Below are 13,599 nucleotides of genomic sequence, written 5' to 3'. Positions count from 1 at the left end.
TCCCAACAATGTGACAGGAACCTGCAAGCCACAGAGCTTTTGGGAGGGACAATGACCTGGCCTCCTGGGACACATCCCAGTCCTGAAGAAAGGTGCCAGGTGAAGCCCCCCAGGCCTCTGCTCTGGTTCCTAGGAACCAGCATCTGCACACGTCAGAGCCCAGGTTGACCTTGCGCCCGCCCACGGGGGGCCGCGGCCCTGCTCCCTCTATTTACCCGCAGGCTCCCAGAGCCTTGCATTCCCAGGCCCAGGAAAAGGCCAGAGGTTAAACATCAGCTGGCCGCGGGGGCTCCTGACTGAGCCCCTTCTTCTGTCTCCGGGCCAGTGCATGCGATGCTAACGGGAGACCCTCCCTGTGCTCCGGACAGCCGGCTCTGTTCTCCCTTAAAATTTAACATGGGGCCGGCACAGCACCATCCACGAGAACACAGAGAATCCGGCTTCCCAGTGAGGCTCTTTCAGGGCTTTCTTTTCGGGCTGAGGCTTGGGGGTCTGCCACCGGGTTTTTAATTTACAACCCAGCCCCTTTGAAAAACAGTTTCCAAGGAGTTTTGTTTTGGGAATCCTGGCAGATTCCAGCCAACGCTCCCGAACACCGGCGTAAATCGTGGACTCAATTTGGGGCCGCGTGGACTCTCCAAGGGGACTCAGCCCTGGACACACTGGCCGGGAGGGCAGGACTGCCCCGGGGGCCGCGCCCACCTCGCGTCTGGAGACGTCCATGAGCACAGCGAAGCTGGCCGCGTGGCTGCACTGGCAGGCGACGTGGGTCCGGTTCCGGGACAGCAGCTCGCAGCCCTTGGCCGACCACCCTCCCGTTCCCCCGATCCTGCAGAGAAAAGGCAGGCGTGAGAGGGACGCCTTCCACCAGCAGGGTCTCGGAGGCCCCGCCGCCCCTGGGAAAGCCCACCCAGCACCCCCAAGGCTGGCCCGCCGGCCTCCGCCAGCCCACCGCCGCGTGCTGTGAGGACAACGGCCCTCGGGACTGCGTGCACACTCTCCCTTCCCTTTCATGGCTGGGGAGTGCCCTAAAGCAATCCTCTGAAGTGCACGGTCTCTGTGTCATCTCACAATAAAACTTCAACCGGACCGCACGCCCCTTTTGTCGGAAACATTAGTCAGTTGTTAAAAGGGCTGCTTTGTACTTCAGCCTTCTTTGGAGTCTAGGCGCTTCAGGAAATCATACCCCACGTTCGTTCTGCACTTTCATCTTCAGACTGCGCGATGTTTTACGGCAGCCGCCTGCAAGCAGGGCCCAATTATGACCTCCCTGTTACGGATGGGAAGCCCCAAATGACAAGGGGCTGAAGGGTGTGTCCCGGGCTCAGAGAGAGCCCCGCCCTCCCTCCCTCTGGGAAAATCAAGTAACTTCTCTGGTCCTTCGGTTACTCATCTGTAAAATGGCCAGTGAAGGCTAATACGTGTCTGCCAAGAGCCCCAAGATCTGGGGATGAGAGGCACCGCGGAGGCACAGAGGGTAATTAGGCAACAGCTAATTGCTAAGATCCAGTCCTGCACCATGAGAGACGGCCACGCCTCGTGTGTCCCTCGCACGTCCCTCGCCATGGAAGTGGCCCTTCTTTCCTGCCTTTGTAAGCCAAGCGTCTCTCACACGCCGGCACGATGCTGCTCGCTCATTAACTAGATTTTTGAAAGTAAAGGAGCCGTGAGATCCCTGCCCAGCCAAGCCTGCTTCCCAGCACGAGCCCCCTGCAGCCGGGCGCCCGCACGCTCCCGCTGGCCACCAGCTCCCGGCTGGAAGCCTGCTTGGAGACACCGACTCAGTCCGTCTGCAGCACGATGTGCGGGCACGTCTGTCTGGGTTGCACAGAAACAGGCGCCCAGCTGCACCGACGTCCGTCCCAGCTTCCAGCAGCCATGGCAGACCCCACACACGGGGCCCAGCTCCGGGGGGGTAGGAGGATGAAGGTTCCTCACGCTGGCGGCACCCTTACATGATGGAGTGGTTCCAGAACACACAGACGGGCTTGGTGCGCTCCTCGGTCTCCAGCAGGACATGTTCCACCAGGACAGGCCTCTCCAGGGGGCCGGGCAGGGCGGCCCCCTCACTGTACACCACGGCGCTCACCACCGGCGTGTTAATGACTGGCCGGTTGGGCAGCCTGGGGCAGAGAAGTGAGAACACGGGAAAAGGCACAGTTAGAAGACGCCCGTCTCAAATCTGTGCATCGACGACCCCAGAAGCACGCACTGTAGACGTCTCTCCAGGAGGCCCGGAGCCAGAGCCCCAGCCGCTGTCCCCAAGCAAGGCCCTGGGCTGTGGCCACGGCTCTGTGAGCGATGGGGCGTGTGCGGGGCATTGGTCACCTCCAGCTGGGCGGCAGCACCATGGAAGGGCCACCTGGATGCCCAGAACCTCATCCCGGGGGCTCTCAGGGCAGTGGTCTGTGGCCGTGGCCCAGGCTCACGGCGGAATGTCCTCACACGGATGCCTGAGGAAGCCCTTTGGAATCCTCCGGAAACAGGCCTTACCGGAGGCTGCGGCGGTCAGGGTCATAGCGCTCAGGCAGGAGCCGGCCTAGGGTCCGGTAGATGATCACGAGGGCGACGGCGAACCGGCCGGGCTCCTCCGGGTGCCTCTTCCGCCTCCTGAATGCGGCCTCCCCCTCTGCGCCAGGCCCCGGGGGCGCCGCCTGCGGGGCAGCTTTCCGACCGGCTGGCCGCACCGTGGGGGTCCCTGCAATGCAAACGGAGTGTGAGCGCGGGGCGGTGCGCCCACCAGGCCGCTTCCTGCCAGAGCAGGGGCCTCCTGAGGTCACAGATGCCCGCTGGGTCCCGGCGGAGTAAACACAGAGCCCCACGCGACTGCAGCACAAAGGCTTCCAGGGGCTGGGGGAGGGGACGGGGACAGACTGTCATTCCTGGGGACGAGGGTGGCGGTGCCTGCCCAACACTGTGGACGGACGGAACGTGACTAAACTCCGCTCCCAGAGCGACCAGGACGGCGCCGGCTCCCGGCATCTCAGCTCGACCCGGGAAAAGGTGATAGCTGTCACGGGCTAACCGGCCGAGTCCCTCACCCCACACAGGGGGCGACACCGGGGCTGCTCTGGGAGGGATGGATGGGGACGGGGAACCGTCTGCGTGGGTTTGTGCCCCTGCTTTGATCCCATGTGAATGACAGGGGTGTGTGAAGTTGTACGCGCTCTAGGGACACAGAAGTCGCATATGACCCGCGTAAATACGTCCGCACACGTATTTTGGGGCATAGGCGCTTACGATATCATGCCACTGACCGGGGCACGGGAGCACGGACGCAGGAAGGTTGAAAACTTCCCCAGTCCCTGTGTCCACATGGGCTCACGGGAGGGAGTATTGGCCCTCCCCTTCCCAGCGGCTAAGGGACAGTCCCCTCTGACGTTCTGTTAGCCTAGCCACACTCACTCACGTTCTCAACAACCGACAAAATGCCCTGGGTGGCCCAGAAGCCAGCTCTGCAGTCACCCAGACCGCCCGGCACCGAGCCCGGGAGGCTGAGCTCCAGGGAGGCGGGAGAGCCGAGACCTGCGGGACAGGGCTTCTAGAAAGGGCAAGACCCAGGGGAGACTGCGGAGGGGCTGTGAGGTGCAGTGGGGCGGGGAACCTCTCGGCCCCCGTGCGGGGGGCCACTGCAGCTCAGAGCGGCTCACCGGTGCCGGCAACATGCCGTGTGACCAACAGTGTCCGCCCCTCTGAGGTGGCACACGCACCCTCAGCATCTTCCTGACCCTGCTCGGGGCCGATGACTGGTGACAACACTGCTCAGCGACACCCAGCTCCTCCTCCGGGGGCGGGGGGGGTGATATAGGCAGGGGCTTTCCTGAGTGAGAGGGTCAGGTGCTGCCCCAGGCCAGACGACCCTCCCCAGGCCTCTGCCCATGGGTCAGATGCCACCCAACGGATCAGACGTGACATTTATGGGTCCTTTGCTCCTGGACAACCGACAGAGTAGAGGCCAAAGATGGGGCGCCTGGGCGGCTCAGTGGGTTAAGCCGCTGCCTTCAGCTCAGGTCATGATCCCAGGGTCCTGGGATCGAGTCCCGCATCGGGCTCCTTGCTCGGCGGGGAACCTGCCTCTCTCTCTGCCTCTGCCTGCCTCTCTGCCTGCTTGTGTGCTTTCTCTCTCTCTCTCTCTCTGACAAATAAATAAATAAAATCTTTAAAAAAAAAAAAAAGAAAGTTGCCACCTCAGTCCCCCCGGGTCCTGCTGCCTCTCGGCGGCTTGCTCCCGGCAGTGGAAGGCGGCTGAGTCCCCGCAGCCGCTCGCCAGGGGCGCTCCTCCAGCAGGGCCGGCAACTCTGGGCAGCCTCGACCGTACCAGAGGCAGCGGTGGGCGCACTGGACCGCGTCCCGGGGCGCTCACAGACCCCAGGCCTGGCCCTGCCTGGTGTTGGCTCCCGGCGCCGGTGCATGGCTGCGGCGGGAAGCTTACTTTCCTCCCGGACTCCAGTGGCTCCCTGCATCCCCAGCGAACCAGTCCGCTGGCCAGCGAGTCCCAGGGGGGCCCTGCGGGGAGGGCAGGCAGGGGCCCCTCCCTCGCCTCAGGAGAAAAGCCTTATGCGTGCTCCCATGGGCATGAGCGTGCGCACACACACACACACTATCTGGGCCAAGGCTGGGCCAGGGCAAGGGGAGGAGAAGGGCCCGGAGTCCGGGGCTGGGATGAAGCCTGTCCAGGGGCCGGTCAGGGCAAAGAAGGATTTGAGCCGAGGTGGGAGGGACACCAGGAGGCGGTGGGTGCCAGGGGCCGGGGGCTAGACTGCACCCTCTCTAGCTCCTGCAAGGTCGTCCGCCCAGATCTTGCCCTGAGTTCTGGCTCTGGGAGCACAGGATGCTTCCTCCTCTGCTTGCCTTCCAGGGGACCTGTCAGGTGTTGGGCAGTGGGACGGGGAGGAGCCACCCAAGCCCGGCGGCCGAGGCTTCCCATCAGTACAAGATCTGGCGGGGTTTACTCCGTGGTGATGGTTCCGGCCAACAGACAAGTTGAACGTGGCACCACGTACGGAGCTGAGGGGACTGAGGGCAGCCGGCCGCCGTCCCAAGGCCAGCAGGGCAGCAAGCACCAGAAGCTTCTCTCGCGGGACTGTCTAAAGCAAACCAGGCTCCTGCGTGTCCACTCCGGATGCCTCAGCCTCGGACACAGAGGAGGACCCGGGGTCCATTAAGGAGCACGAGCCCGGACAATGTTTTTGGTCAGGATGAGCGGCGGTATCTGCAGGGTCCGCACGTCCGTCAGTGCTGACGACCGCTGGGAACTCGGCCGAGGCCGGCCCAAAAGACGGTATGAAAGATGGTGTCGGTGTGGATCCCGCATCGCAGTAAAATCCTCTTCCAGAGGTTCCGACACCCGAATAATACCACCACGCAGCTGACCGACTGATTTACTAAGAACACCTCAAACTGTAAATTGTCCACTACGGAATTTTACCTTGTCACATCCCCATTATTTTAAGACATTTTCAGTAGCTGGAGTGGATCCGTGAAAAATACACTCTAAGAAAATCCCAGGGGCGCCTGGGAGGCTCCGTCAAGTGTCTACCTTCAGCTCAGGGGATGATCCCGGGGTCCTGGGATCGAGCCCCCCCTCAGCCTCCCTGCTCGGTGGGAAGCCGGCTTCTCCCTCTACCCTTGCCCCCTGCTCGTGCTCTCTCTGACTCTCTCTGTCTCAAATAAATAAATGAAATCTTTTAAAAAAGAAAAAGAAAAAGAAAATTCTGAACGTTTAAGCCATTTGGTAATGGAACCCCAACCCAGGACTGAAAAACTGGCTTGGCGGTGGCGGGGGTTGGGGGGCGGGCAGGTTCTACAATTACCCACAGGTAGAGGCAGCTTCCCCCGCCCATCAGGGAAGACTAGTGCACACGTGTGTCAGGTGTCATCTCATTTGTCACGTCACGAGTTAGCCAAGTACCTGCCGGAGACGCCCAGCCACAGCACGGGGGTCCGACGCCAGCTCACGCCCCGCGGCGGCCCCCTTCTCAGGGCACGCATGTGACACACACGCACACAACACGCTCCGCTACTAGGAACCGTTCTGTTCCTTCTCACAGGACCCTCGGAGGCCCCCACCCCTCCCCCGAACGGCGGGGCACCGTGGCGTCCACAAGGCTTCACCTTTGCTCTCCGGCGGCTTGAAGAAGTCAGCGGAGAAGAACACCGATGACCCCAACTCCTTCGGGAACTCGTCACGGATGTCCTCGAATCGCGGCACCCTGGCCCCCGTGAAGTTGAACGTGTCGAAGATGTCGACGGCCAGAACTGTGGGGACAGGTCCCCCTTGTCATCCAGGCCCTCCCGAGAGCGCCCTCCACCGGCTCCGCATCCAGACCGAACCGAGCCGGCACCCTGACCGGCGACAGCCTTCCTAACAGAGTGGCCTCCGCTCTGCCGCGCCCTCCGGACCGGCTGAGTCACACAGCGCCAGCCCTGAGGGTGAAGTGAGACGTCCCGGCGGCAGCGGGGACCGGCCGGCTGGGGTAGAACAAGATGGCCGGAGAATAGGAACCCACTCCCCGGCCGGCAGAGGCAGAGCCCGAGTGGACACTCGGACCGACCCAAGGGGCTCCTGAGTCCTGTTGGCTCTCGGAGGCTGTGGGGTCACCCCTCTGTTGGCACCGACCACCACCGCTCTGAGGAGCCTCCCCACAGAGAGGCCTAGTGTCACCCCTGCACATGACCCCCAACGTCATCCCACTGAGCTGACTGGTCCAACAGCCCCCACAGGAAGGGTGCCCACGAGCTGCCCACACGGACAGGCCAGGCACCCACCCCGAGCTGCTGGTGGTCAGGGATGGCAGGGGACACGGGACACAGGAGGACAGACAGGACCCAGTGCAGGACGGATGCTCCGGCCATAGAGCATCAGGGACAACGCCAGAGGGGCTGCAGGCAGAAGTAGGCAGGACACTTGGAACCGCCTGAGTGCTCCAGGAGGCCCTGGGCTGCAGGCGGCACCGTGTCCAGGTCCGGGTCCTGTCCGGCCCCGAGGCCAGCTCTGCAGAAGCACATGCATCCTTTTTTCCACCCCCAGTGATGACGGGGGCCCTGAGCCCACCGCCACCCCGGCACAAGGCAGGCCCGTCGGGGCCCCCCCCCGGAAGGGCCCAGGAGATGCAGAAGCTAGAACATCTCCCGGCGGCTGGGCTCCAGTGAGGGCCACCACTTCCAGATTAAGGCTCAGCCCCTCCAGGGACGGCTGTGCCAAGGCAATCCCCCCACCCCCGCCACCCTGCCCTGCGCTTCCCCATCGCCCCGCCTGGCGGCCTAATAAACATCAGCAAGAGGAGAAAGCAAGGCCCTCCCTTGCAGGAGCCCCAACCCCCACTCAGGGACTTGGCCAGCTCCATCTGGGGGGGTCAGGTGGGGGCTGGTTCTACCATCAGGGCTTTCTCCCTGTGAAGGAGTCTGACCGTGGAAACCCCTGGACCTCAGCGTGGCGCCTCCCGGGCGCTGGGGGTGACTCGGTTCACGAGGTACCTGCTTGCTGACCTTCAGCCCCTGACTCAGGAAGGGCAGACATCCCCCCGACGCCCCGGTACCTGGCTGGCCTGTCCCTTGTCCTTCCCTGGGTCTGTGCCTCCCCCGGTGAGCCTGGAGGGAGGGACCTGCAGCCTGACCCCGGCCATGCCCCTCTGGACAGCCTCACACCCACGTCCCAAGAGGCCGGCAGACCTCCCAGAGCCGACCACACAGCCTCTGACCCGCCCCGATTCCTGCTCAGAGCCCAGGAGTCACGAGTGTGTTTCCCTGGTTCAGCTCTGAGAGGCCGGACAAGGAGGGTCCTGACTCCCTACTGCAGACAAGGCACCAGAGGCCAGAGCAGCTGACCGTCCCCTAAAGACAGCCCAGCAGGGCCCCCACGACAGGCCCCCCGGGGTCCGACCCCGGAGCACACGCAAGTTCCGCTCAACCCCGCAGACTCGCGGCCTTACTCATGTTGGCGGTGACGATGACAAAAGGCCTCAGGTAGGTCCTCTGAACATTGCGCGCCAGGTTGGTGACGTAGGCCTCGAAGCCGCCCAGCAGCCGCACGGCGCCCCCCTCGCTCCGCTGGATCTGCTCCCACGCGGCCTGCGTGGCTGGGGCCAAAAGCGTGCTGCCTGTGTGGACCACGTCCTGTCAGACAGACAGACAGGCGGACAGCGCTCAGCAGGTGAGTGAGCCCGGCCCCAGGAGGCCGAGGTGACATGGTGGGAGGCAGGGGCACATCAGGCTCGGGAAAGTCTCCAGCTCCCTGAGACCAGGCTGGGCAGGATCAGATACGGGACAGACCCTGGGGGACAGGAGCCGTGCATCAGGGAGACACTCTGCTGGGGGCTCCCCCATGTCCACTCCAAGATGCAGAGGGGAGAAGGCACGTGGACGGGGAGGTTCCCTGGGGGTGCACAGGGAGGTTCCCTGGGGGCTCTCTGCATGGACAGAGAGGTTCCCCGAGGGTCTCTGCATGGACAGAGAGGTTCCCCGAGGGTCTCTGCATGGATGGGGAGGCCTGGGGAGGGGTCCAGAGGCATTATGGCTGCCGACGCTCACTGCCCAGCAGATCAGACATGTGAGGATGAACGAGGGTCTCCTCACCAACCACCATAAACAGACATTTCTTAGGGACCCGTTACTTAAACACAGAACAGGACGGTCTCTATGAGACCTCGTATCTCTGAAAGCAGGACCCCGAGGTGGGAGCGGAGACTCTGAGCCCCCGAGGAGCGACATGCCCCTGACTCTCTCTGCCTCGGTCTCCTTACCTGTAAAATGGGGCAGCAACCACGCACCATCACAGGCCGTGTAGGCAGCGAGTGGCTAACACACGGAAGCCACGCAGACTGCTGGCCGGTACTAAGGGTCAGTTGTCAGTGACGGTGACTGTCCCCACCACCAAGACTATGCCCCACACATGTCCTCGCCCAAACACCCCCAGCACTTGCACCCAGTGTCCCCGGTCACCACGCTAGCCCGACCCGGGTGCAGAGCGAAGTTTTGCCCTGAGGATATGGGGAGCAGGCATGTCGCACAGCTGAGCACGGACCCCCCACTGCCCTCAAGCCCCACAGGACCGCGGGGCCCCCCAGGGGTGACCCGCCACACGCCATCACCTGGTGGAAGTCGGCGTCCCGCGTGGCCGCCAGCTCGAAGCCCTGGCGGCCGCTCTCGTGCAGCAGGACACGGGCCAGCAACTGATAGGCCGTGCGCACGTCGTTGCCGAAGAGCGGGCCCGGGAGGCGCGTGGCGTTCCGCAGCGCCTTGGCCAGCCGCACGGACTGGTCGCCGTCCATCCGTGTCTCGTTCCGGCTCAGCTTCTCGTTCTGGGAAGGGGGAGCACACGAGATGTTTGCACGCCCACCGCGGCTGCTTTGCTCCTTCCTGTGATTCAGAAAACCTGATCCTTTCTCGTAGAAACTTCCTTTTCAGGCAAGAACTTGAAAACCCAAACCAAGCAGGGACATTGGTGAGTAACTCTGGGACCAAAGAGGAGGGACGGTCAGGCCAAAACGTGCTGGAAAGAGACACCAGGGGAGTGGCAGTGACGAAGGGCGAGGTCGGGGGCAGCGGGCCGGAATATGGAGACCCCTCGTTTGCAGACCCAGACGCAGGGCTGGTCCTGACGGGAAGAGCAGCTGTGCTCCGCCGTGGGCACTCAGGACAGACGTGGGCGCGACGGTCCTGAGCCGGGCCTAGCCCCCGGCCAGAGGGATGCAGGGCCTCGCGCCGGCCACGCCCCCCGACCCCGCACACACGCAGCTCCCCGAGGTGGAGCCTACCGTGGCTTTGAGCTCCAGGAAGGAGACGGTGGTGCAGTTGAAGAGCTCCGCGGGCAGCCAGCCCTTTTCCCCGCTGCAGTGTCGCACGGCGTTGCCTAGGGAACGGGGAACAGGGAGGAAGACCTGAAACCCCAGTTAGTGATCGTGCTTGTGACCTGTGTGTCCCGGAACCCACTGTGCCCAGCGGGGGTGTGAACCCCAGGCTCAATGCACACCCCTCGGCCAGCCCAGGGACAGGCAGGTGCCACGGCCACGAAACCAACCCAAGTTCTCTCCCCACGTGCCCGGGGCCACGCTGAAGCTGCCCAAGCCGCCCCGCCGCCGTGAGCCAACACGTGAGCAAGTCCACAAAGGGAGAAACCAGTCCATCATTTGCCAAGTACCCACAGCACCTGTGGGCTCTGCACGCCAGCCACGAACCCGACTCACGGCCGGGTGCTTTGGTGGGTCGTCCCCTGGGGTCTCCGGACACCCCTCAGGGTGGGGACACAGCTACCACCCCCATTTTATAGAGAACCCGGCGCTGGGAGGGGCAAAGCAGCCTGCGTCCCGGCCCATAGGCGTGTGTCATGTTTGCATTACGGCTTTTCCAGGTTTTGTCATTTATTATTAAAGAACAAGGTTTTATCTTCCCCCCAACACTTTGGCTAAAGAACATCCCACGAGTTCGGACGCTTTGGCCAAATCTTCGCAAGCTGCAGGCCTCGACCAAGCTCCTGCCTGGAATGGATGCCAGAGGCCATGGTACTTACCCACGGACCCCCTGGGGCACGGCACCGCCGCCGGCTGCCCGAACTTGGTCTGTGGCCACCAGATGCCAGCCTCAAATGCTCTGGGACATCCGTTGTAGATCACTGGGGTCACAGGGGAAAAAGAAGGATGCTCAGCCGGCCACGGCCATGCCCACAAGTGTGCGTGGCTCTTGGAGTCCTCTGCCCCCACCAAGAACCGGACCCTCATCTGGGTTAGGACAGGGGAAGGTGGGACCCAGGCTCTGATCCGTGCCCTCCAGGAGGGCCAGGTCATGGAAGGCCAAGCGCACACTGTCAGACCATGAGGCTGTTGAACGCTCCCCGGACCCCAGGAGTGTGTGGTGCACACGCAGACACGGACACGTGTGCAGAGCCCAGTAGTCTGTCCCTTTGACACGGCCCGAAGGGGTCGAGGGGCAACTCAGACCTTCACAGCCGAGCGTGGTGACCTCGGCGAAAGGGTTGTCACAGTGATTGCACTGGCGGCCGATGACGCCAGACTTGCAGACACACTGCCCCGTGTCCATGTCGCAGGCCCGGCTGTGCGAGCCGTGCGGAAAGCAGTCACACGGCAGGCAGGCGTCCTGACCCGGGGGCCTGTAGTGATTCTCCTGTAAAACCGGAAGGGGAGCATGGGACTCAGGCTCCTCTCCCGCAGGATGGCTCCTGGGTACGCCAAGGTTACAGCCGGGCTCCCGGGCCTCTCCCCGCCGCCCTCCACCCACATCCCCCCAGGAGTGGCTTCTGGGCTGCCCACTGCGCCCGACGGGGCAGGTGCACTGTCTGAGAAAGTACCCCCCTAACTTCTTAGCTAATACTTGTCATGGGCCACCTGCCTATCTATCCTCAAAAACCCTGGATTCAGATGGAGATGTACGTGGTGTATTTTTTTCATTGTGAAAAGTTAGAAGGCACCTGAAGGTCCACCACTGGGCAGGTCAAGGAATGGTCAAGGGCACGGGCTTCAGATTGCCAAGTCCCGGGTTAGTGCCCATCTCTGGCCATACTGTCCTTGCAGGGGACTCAAGCGTCCCCTGCTGAAGAGTGGGATGTGCTGTGACTCAGCAGAGCCACGGCCTGTGTCCCGTTCCCATGTCAGGCAGGGACATGGAACCGTCCCCACTGGGAGGTCTAACCATGTGTGTTCGAGCACCTGGGAGGAGGCACAAACACATGACCAGTCACCCGGGCAGGAACATGGGCGTCACTTTTTGACGCCTTTCTGTATTTTCTATAATTTCTGATGAGAAAACATTCGAGGCACAATTTCTCGAAATGCGCTCTAAGCCTCCCTCCTGCCCACCACGCCACCCATGGATGTGCCGACTGCCATGCGGCTCCGTGTGGCTTCCCCGGTCCCCATCTGCTCCCGCCAGTGCGGTTTTTCATTTAAACGTTTCAGCAGACATTTGTGTTTCCAGAAGTGCATGAGCACACGTGGGACATTCCCAGTGTTAAAGCTCCCGGAGTGCGATGGGACCCGTGCCGGCGACCTCCCACTGGGGCCGGCAAACTACGCTCCGCAGCACATGGTCCTCATCCAACGAGACAGATCCTTCCTCTGGGTTCCAAACAACCGGCAGCTCAACAGCCGTGCAGACACGATTCTGAAGGGCTGTGGCCTTCCCCAGGATGCCGCAGGGGACAGTGACCCAGGGCCTGCCCGGGAGCACGGCGGCACGTCTGATGCTGTGAGGAGGTGACTCTGTGCTGCACAGAACACAGATGCCCCGGCTGGGGTGTGGCAAAGCTTTCCCTGGTTTAGAAATTTCAGCCATCCTCAAGGGCCAGCGTGACAAGAGCCCAAGGAAAACAGCCCAGAGGTCAAATAGTGGTCGGTGCTGAGGTTGAGCAAACCTCACAGAAATTATCATTTCCTGTTACCAAGTGGCTGCGCGGCTGACGACTCAGTTCTCAGGGCTTCACGTCAGTGTCCACGTGAAGACCAGCCCGGGGTACTCAGTGCCTCGGTGAGCAGTCGCTTCCCTGGGCTCAGGACCTTACCTCGTGTGTGTGCACTGGGGTGTGCACAGAGCCATCTCTCAGGGCTCAGGACCTGAGAGTTCATACAACTATCTCTAGGAGGGGGGTGGGAATGCAGCCAGTATCTGCCTGCGAGCCGGGCTCACCTTGCACTGGCACTGCCCATTGGTCTTGTTACAGTCGGGATCAAAGCCTTTGCTGACGGCACAGTGGCAAGGTCCGCACACGGGGTTCCCCCACCAGCCTTTGGGGCATGGAAGGTCAATCCTGTTGGGGAAATAGGAGAGGAGAGGGTAGGTGTGCATAACCGTCCTTCGAGCCAGAGGAAGATGTCAGAGGCCAGGAGCCTCACTGGCCTGCTTTTGGACCCCTCCCTCCCCCGGAGTAGCCTCAGTTTCCCCTTGCTGGTTTTCAACCTCACTCGCCCCTGACCCCTTATGATCCCAGACTCCAGGGGTCCCAGGTCTATAGAAGCCTAGTTCCAGGCATCTACTACAAAACTTATTTCTAAAATGGTTTGTTGCTCACTTTTTTTTTTTACCTGGAAGACACAACTGAGGATCCCAACCTGGGCCTCCTAGGAGCATGACCTTGCCACACTCCCTGCAGGGGGGAACAGCACTGACCTGTGCTCACTCTGTCCCAGCACCGGGACGACGGCGCCTGGCTCACGGGGGAGCTCAGGGACAGGTGACCCCACAGCTAGGCCAGCTCCAGCAGCAGCCCTAGCCCCAGTGGCACCCACGGAGCCCGGCCTCCCCGGGCAACCTTCCTGTAGGACCTGGGGTGTCTGTCAACATGAGATCCCTGGTGGGTAGTTCCGAACACGGGATCCTGGGGCATCCACGCTTTCTGGGGTGCCCTGAGGCAAACGCTGCCTGTGTGCCCCCAGCCAAGCTGCCTTTCCGCAGACGTGACAGGCGCCATGGTCTGCTCTGAGCAGCCACGGGCTGGGTCTGGTGGATTTGGGATCAGGACACGTGCCCAGGCCTGCTCTTGAGCACCCAGCAGGCCCCAAGATGTGGGACATCAAAGGTCGTGAGGTCAGGCTCACCCCTCCCAGGCTCTGGCCACTGCTGGTCGCTGTCACCCCCCCCACCCCCGCCGCT

General features: G+C 62.6%; 1 protein-coding gene across 1 annotated transcript in view; it reads right to left on the bottom strand.

Moving 5' to 3' along the window:
* Positions 1 to 13,599, bottom strand: part of CELSR1 (cadherin EGF LAG seven-pass G-type receptor 1) — a 131,718-nt gene that overhangs the window by 14,044 nt on the left and 104,075 nt on the right. The window contains exons 14-23 of the mRNA XM_082739607.1: positions 12,637 to 12,757; positions 10,935 to 11,118; positions 10,508 to 10,609; positions 9,756 to 9,850; positions 9,090 to 9,299; positions 7,932 to 8,115; positions 6,115 to 6,258; positions 2,494 to 2,698; positions 1,956 to 2,123; positions 703 to 829 (exon numbers count right to left, since the gene is read on the bottom strand). Coding sequence (XP_082595733.1) covers positions 703 to 829; positions 1,956 to 2,123; positions 2,494 to 2,698; positions 6,115 to 6,258; positions 7,932 to 8,115; positions 9,090 to 9,299; positions 9,756 to 9,850; positions 10,508 to 10,609; positions 10,935 to 11,118; positions 12,637 to 12,757 — 1,540 coding nt within the window. The remainder of the gene's footprint in view (positions 1 to 702; positions 830 to 1,955; positions 2,124 to 2,493; positions 2,699 to 6,114; positions 6,259 to 7,931; positions 8,116 to 9,089; positions 9,300 to 9,755; positions 9,851 to 10,507; positions 10,610 to 10,934; positions 11,119 to 12,636; positions 12,758 to 13,599) is intronic.

The sequence above is a fragment of the Mustela nivalis genome (genome assembly GCF_964662115.1).
Source record: "Mustela nivalis genome assembly, chromosome: 7".
NCBI lineage: Eukaryota > Metazoa > Chordata > Mammalia > Carnivora > Mustelidae > Mustela > Mustela nivalis.
Note: the sequence above shows the minus strand (reverse complement) of the source record. Positions and strands in the feature narration are given on the sequence as shown.